Below are 6915 nucleotides of genomic sequence, written 5' to 3' on the forward strand. Positions count from 1 at the left end.
CATAGAACTCTATAGGTCCTCTACATAGAACTCTGTACGGTCCTCTACATAGAACTCTCTAGGTCCTCTACATAGAAATCTGTACGGTCCTCTACATAGAACTCTATAGGTCCTCTACATAGAACTCTATAGGTCCTCTACATAGAACTCTACAGGTCCTCTACATAGAACTCTATAGGTTCTCTACATAGAACTCTATAGGTCCTCTACATAGAACTCTATAGGTCCTCTACATAGAACTCTGTACGGTCCTCTACATAGAACTCTGTACGGTCCTCTACATAGAACTCTACAGGTCCTCTACATAGAACTCTATAGGTCCTCTACATAGAACTCTATAGGTCCTCTACATAGAACTCTATAGGTCCTCTACATAGAACTCTACAGGTCCTCTACATAGAACTCTATAGGTCCTCTACATAGAACTCTATAGGTCCTCTACATAGAACTCTATACAGCCCTCTACATAGAACTCAATACAGCCCTCTACATAGAACTCTACAGGTCCTCTACATAGAACTCTATAGGTCCTCTACATAGAACTCTATAGGTCCTCTACATAGAACTCTGTACGGTCCTCTACATAGAACTCTGTACGGTCCTCTACATAGAACTCTGTACGGTCCTCTACATAGAACTCTACAGGTCCTCTACATAGAACTCTATAGGTCCTCTACATAGAACTCTATAGGTCCTCTACATAGAACTCTATAGGTCCTCTACATAGAACTCTATAGGTCCTCTACATAGAACTCTAGAGGTCCTCTACATAGAACTCTGTACGGTCCTCTACATAGAACTCTCTAGGTCCTCTACATAGAACTCTCTAGGTCCTCTACATAGAACTCTGTACGGTCCTCTACATAGAACTCTCTAGGTCCTCTACATAGAACTCTAGAGGTCCTCTACATAGAACTCTGTACGGTCCTCTACATAGAACTCTATAGGTCCTCTACATAGAACTCTCTAGGTCCTCTACATAGAACTCTATAGGTCCTCTACATAGAACTCTATAGGTCCTCTACATAGAACTCTAGAGGTCCTCTACATAGAACTCTGTACGGTCCTCTACATAGAACTCTCTAGGTCCTCTACATAGAACTCTCTAGGTCCTCTACATAGAACTCTATAGGTCCTCTACATAGAACTCTGTACGGTCCTCTACATAGAACTCTCTAGGTCCTCTACATAGAACTCTGTACGGTCCTCTACATAGAACTCTATAGGTCCTCTACATAGAACTCTGTACGGTCCTCTACATAGAACTCTCTAGGTCCTCTACATAGAACTCTGTACGGTCCTCTACATAGAACTCTATAGGTCCTCTACATAGAACTCTATAGGTCCTCTACATAGAACTCTACAGGTCCTCTACATAGAACTCTATAGGTTCTCTACATAGAACTCTATAGGTCCTCTACATAGAACTCTATAGGTCCTCTACATAGAACTCTGTACGGTCCTCTACATAGAACTCTAGAGGTCCTCTACATAGAACTCTAGAGGTCCTCTACATAGAACTCTAGAGGTCCTCTACATAGAACTCTACATGTCCTCTACATAGAACTCTACAGGTCCTCTACATAGAACTCTGTACGGTCCTCTACATAGAACTCTGTACCGTCCTCTACATAGAACTCTAGAGGTCCTCTACATAGAACTCTATAGGTCCTCTACAGAGAACTCTATAGGTCCTCTACATAGAACTCTAGAGGTCCTCTACATAGAACTCTAGAGGTCCTCTACATAGAACTCTATAGGTCCTCTACATAGAACTCTATAGGTCCTCTACATAGAACTCTACAGGTCCTCTACATAGAACTCTATACAGCCCTCTACATAGAACTCAATACAGCCCTCTACATAGAACTCTATACAGCCCTCTACATAGAACTCCCTGGATAGTAGGCAGAGAGTAATCAATAAGTGAGTGATTTCAGACACAACCAATGAGATTTCAACAAGTCTCTTCCATCTTGAATTTCCAGGAACCATAACAGGGAGGGGTTCTAACAGACGGCTAAGCACTTCAGTTTTAATGTGACAGGGACTGAACCAGTGAAGGCACAGCCTCGGAGAAGCCAAGCACTCACATAGAATACTCAGTGTCTGATGTTTCTTCACCATTGGATATGTGACGTCTGCCTGTCATCTCTGTACTCTAACCATTTGTCTGTCGCCGATAGATTATATCGGTGACGGGGTTTGTGGATGCTGACAGGGATGACCTGAAGTTGATGTCCTACCTGGCTGGTGCCAGATACACCGGATATCTGTGTCGCAGTAACACTGTCCTCATCTGTAAAGAGTAAGACTTCGGGGGATGGATGCGGGCTTGCTGGGGGGGCATTTGCAGCACTTATAGCAGATGATAAACACCTGGGTGTAATGCCATGTTCACACCAAACGCATAGCACTTTTTCACTGCACATTACTGTGTGTGAAATACAGCAGAGACCTTGTTGTTTGGACCCCAGACAGTCTCTGGTTTCTCCACATAGTCTGGTCTGGTCTCTGGACTAATGTGAGCTACTATCTAGACCTCTGGGGGACCACAGACAGTCTCTGGTGTCTCCATATAGTCTGGTCTGGTCTCTGGACTAATGTGAGCTACTATCTAGACCTCTGGGGGACCACAGACACAGGAGACAAGCTTTGTTTCCTCCGTTTCTGATTCAGTGTCGTCATGACGACAGGAGGGCGATCTCAACGCTGACAGGCTTTAGACGGATTTCTGGCTCGAGTTGATGTATTTCAACTCACCTGAATGATGTGAATTTGCATAGTCGCCTCAAATTCAAGTCTTTGCATTGACTTTGTAATGTATGCATTCACACTACATGAAAAAAGTGCTTGTGGTTTGGTGTGAACACAGCAGTACCGTTGTGATCATGGAAAATGTAATAGTGTGTCAAATGAGTGCTGTAGAAGTGAATGTCAGGCCTACCCAAACATGAGCTCTTCTGCTCCCAGCCACACACACAGGTACAGTGTTGGTTAATGTGCTGCTGATCCCTCTCCAGACCCAGTGGGCTGAAGTACGAGAAGGCCAAGGAGTGGAAGATCCCATGTGTGAATGCCCAGTGGCTGTGTGATATACTGCTGGGCAACTTTGAAGCACTGAGGCAGATCCAGCACAGCAGATACTGTATCTACACACACGCTGAACCGCTGGTGCCAAACCCACAGCTGGTCCAGAACCTGCTGGGTATGTAGCCGTGTGTGTGTGTGTGTGTGTGTGTGTGTGTGTGTGTGTGTGTGTGTGTGTGTGTGTGTGTGTGTGTGTGTGTGTGTGTGTGTGTGTGTGTGTGTGTGTGTGTGTGTGTGTGTGTGTGTGTGTGTGTGTGTGTGTGTGTGTGTGTGTGTACTTGATATTGTGTGTGTGTGTGTACTTGATATTGTGTGTGTGTGTGTACTTGATATTGTGTGTGTGTACTTGATATTGTGTGTGTGTACTTGATATTGTGTGTGTGTGTGTGTGTGTGTGTACTTGATATTGTGTGTGTGTGTGTGTGTACTTGATATTGTGTGTGTGTACTTGATATTGTGTGTGTGTGTGTGTGTACTTGATATTGTGTGTGTGTGTGTGTGTACTTGATATTGTGTGTGTGTACTTGATATTGTGTGTGTGTACTTGATATTGCGTGTGTGTGTTTGTGTACTTGATATTGCGTTTGTGTACTTGATATTGTGTGTGTGTACTTGATATTGCGTGTGTGTGTTTGTGTACTTGATATTGCGTTTGTGTACTTGATATTGTGTGTGTGTGTGTTTGTGTACTTGATATTGTGTGTGTGTACTTGATATTGTGTGTGTGTGTGTGTGTGTTAGGGTTGTGAACAATAAACCGATGCGACCGGTGATTCGGTATCACAGAGAGATGTGCAACCCTAGTGTGTGTGTGTACTTGATATTGTATAGTGTGTGTATTAAACCGTCATTGGCTTTTGTTTGTCTCTAGCTGCTTGGAGAATGCCGATCAAAGTCTCTTCTGAAGCGTTGGCGGTGAGTTTGTTTTCGATCGTCAAAAAGAACTCCGATACTGTCATGACACCACGGCAGAAATCTACAATGTTAGAAAAGTAATGGGATTATACATGTAATATATACATATTTATTTGGCTCATTTCTTACGGTTGTGTGCTGTTTAGAGTCTTCAGCTGCTCCAGAAGCAAAAGATAAGTGACTCCAGCAACCAGCCTGCAAACAAGAAGGCGAGGTGAGCAGATCAGTGATCAGCTTGTTGCTCACTATGGAATAACCAAACACCAACCGTCCACTTCACCATCTTGTGATGATTTAAAAGTACTTGTTGTGTGTGCAGACTGGAGGAGATCCAGTCGCCCAATAAGAAGCTTCCTCCAGAGTCCACGCCCCGAGTCATGTTCACAGGGTTTGAACCCTCACAAGTACAGCAGTATACAAAGGTAAAGCCTGATAACTCACTCACACACCACACGTGTGTGTATATGTATCTATACAATGCCGCCCAGGTTTGAAGTGTACTTCCGGTGGAAGCTGATGGGGGGATAGGAGGGTTTTATGCATCAGTTTATAGTGGAAACGTCTTTATGTAAAGCAAAGTGTGACAGTGGTGTTAAGGTGAATCACAATACCGCCGTGTTCAACACGTCGTTTATTCTGTCATGTAAACATCACACATCCATGACATCACTGAGAGAGAGAGCATTTACATGTAAGCTAGCTAGGTAACGCTGCTTGCTTTCATACAATTCAAGTTACCAAGACAGAAAACAATTATACAATAAAGAGAAAAGGAGTTGCTTTACCTCGTGCTAATATCAGTGATGTAATTGGCAGAGGACAAAAACGCAGGAAAATATACAGCGTGCAGCGTGACAGCACCAAACTCCACCCCCATTAGTATACCTGAAGTAGAGCCCATGTATGGGAAACACTGATATATGTGTATGTATATATATATATGTATATACTCGGGATGCAACAATCCAGTTAGCCCACGGTTAAACACGTACCTCGGTTCTTGAGTTACGCTTTCTGTTCTGTTTCGGTACACAGTTTGTGTGCAAGGAGAAAATAAAATTGCTACTTATTTATTTAAAAATGATTTCTTTATTTTGCAGTTTTTTTTACATTCAGACACATTCAAGTGTATTGTGTAATAAAATAAATATGTAAAAAAAAAATGTATCACTTTCAAATCCAAAAGTGCCTCTTAGCCTTGAAGACTATATGATAAAACGGGGTAGAACAATTTCAAAAGTAAATGTACATATTTAAAACATAAAGTCACCGTTTTAAATCAAAATACCTGTAAACATAAAGTCCCTGTTGTAAATAAAAGAACCTTTAAACATAAAGTCACCGTTTTAGTATTTTTAGAAGTGCCACATCTCGTTCACTGGAAGGTTTTATTTTGAAGTCTTGCTCTTACCGTAATATCTAGTACAAACACGCCACAATAAATGCAGCAGCTGGTTTGACTGTTCTTCGAGCGGAGGCTGCTGGACCGCAGTGAACGCTACATGGACACATGTACGTGTCTTGAACGCAGCTCGGTAGCTTCAGTGTGTGTGAGACAAGGGAGTCGGGGGTGGACTGACGCTTTACTGAGGCAACACATCGCAAATGATCTTTATATGATGAATAGTGTTAACATGCTGTGAATGCGATCTGTGTTTAATGACATCTCTTCCACCCTGCAGAAACTACATGCTCTCGGTGGTGAAGTAGCAGACAGCGGCCACAAAGTCACTCACTTGGTGGCTTGTAAAGTGACCCGCACAGTCAAGTTCCTCACTGCCATGTCCGTGGTCAAACACATCGTCAGCCCCGAGTGGCTGGAGGAGAGCTGGAGGAGCCAGAAGTTTGTGGGTATGTAACTTTGATTTAACAAGGACAAATAGCATTGGGTGATATATTAATGTGATGTGTTCAAATACAATCTTGTAAAATGAAGTTTGTGGCGAAGATGAAGCTAGTTATTTGAAATGAACCAACAGTGTGAACACAAGTCCGACTGAGTCCCCACAGGGAGGGGCGGGGCTTAGCCTCTCCATAAGTATTTCCATCCAGCTGTTTCACACCGTAGTGAGCGAGCCCATCTGTGTGTGTTTGTTGCAGACGAGCAGAGCTACACTCTGAGGGACGCCGAGGCCGAAGTGCTGTTTGGCTTCAGTTTGGAGGAGTCACTGAAGAGAGCCCACAGTACGGCGCTCTTTAAGGTGAGACGTTCACTCTGAATCCAGTTGGACTGCACCTTTAACCAGATGGAGAGTGATTCAGGCAGGATTATATCATCACTGAGGTTCTTTTCACAGGTTGAAATACTGGAAAGACCTTACATGGGACTGGTTCTATGAGTGTATGTGTCCCTGTCCTTTGCTGCCTGACTGTCTCACTCTGTCTGTCTGTTCCATGTGATGCAGGGTAAGTACTTCTACCTCACCCCGGGGATCTGCCCCAGCCTCAGCACCATGAAGCCCATCCTGGAGAGTGCCGGAGGGAAGCTGCTGGCCAAACAGCCTTCCTACAGGAAGATCATGGAGCATAAACAGAACAAGGTCCTTTAAATACCTGCACTATTTGAATGCAACCAGTCCACTGTCTGTCCTGTCATGTCCCAGGCTGCTGTAGTTACAGTGTGTCCCTAAAATACAAAAGTCCTCACAGCTGATGATGGCAGGGGATGTTGTTAGAGTAGCAACGTGGAAGATCTGGCCACATGCTCTAAACAAATAGGGGGCAGCATTGAGTGTACAGACCACTGGTCCATCAGTTATACAATATGCCAAATACTAACTACCAGCAGGGCAGGATCGCCATGACCTCTGACCCCTCTTACATCCTCTGCATGTGCCTGGCCCCAGTGCTCCACCAGCCCGGTCTACATCCATGGAGCCGAGTCATATTGGTGACGAGAGGTGCCTGCAC

The 6915-nt window shown here is 44.0% G+C and overlaps 1 protein-coding gene across 2 annotated transcripts in view; it reads left to right on the plus strand.

Annotated features, from left to right (window-relative positions):
• The window catches only part of paxip1 (PAX interacting (with transcription-activation domain) protein 1), a 28306-nt gene that overhangs the window by 17970 nt on the left and 3421 nt on the right, over positions 1–6915 (plus strand). For both annotated transcript variants that reach the window (XM_084007052.1, XM_084007053.1), the window contains exons 13-20: positions 2187–2308; positions 3024–3208; positions 3962–4005; positions 4152–4219; positions 4325–4427; positions 5688–5856; positions 6106–6206; positions 6411–6545. In XM_084007052.1, the coding sequence (XP_083863178.1) occupies positions 2187–2308; positions 3024–3208; positions 3962–4005; positions 4152–4219; positions 4325–4427; positions 5688–5856; positions 6106–6206; positions 6411–6545 (927 nt within the window). The remainder of the gene's footprint in view (positions 1–2186; positions 2309–3023; positions 3209–3961; positions 4006–4151; positions 4220–4324; positions 4428–5687; positions 5857–6105; positions 6207–6410; positions 6546–6915) is intronic.

This window comes from Eutrigla gurnardus (genome assembly GCF_963514095.1).
Source record: "Eutrigla gurnardus genome assembly, chromosome: 4".
Lineage (NCBI taxonomy): Eukaryota > Metazoa > Chordata > Actinopteri > Perciformes > Triglidae > Eutrigla > Eutrigla gurnardus.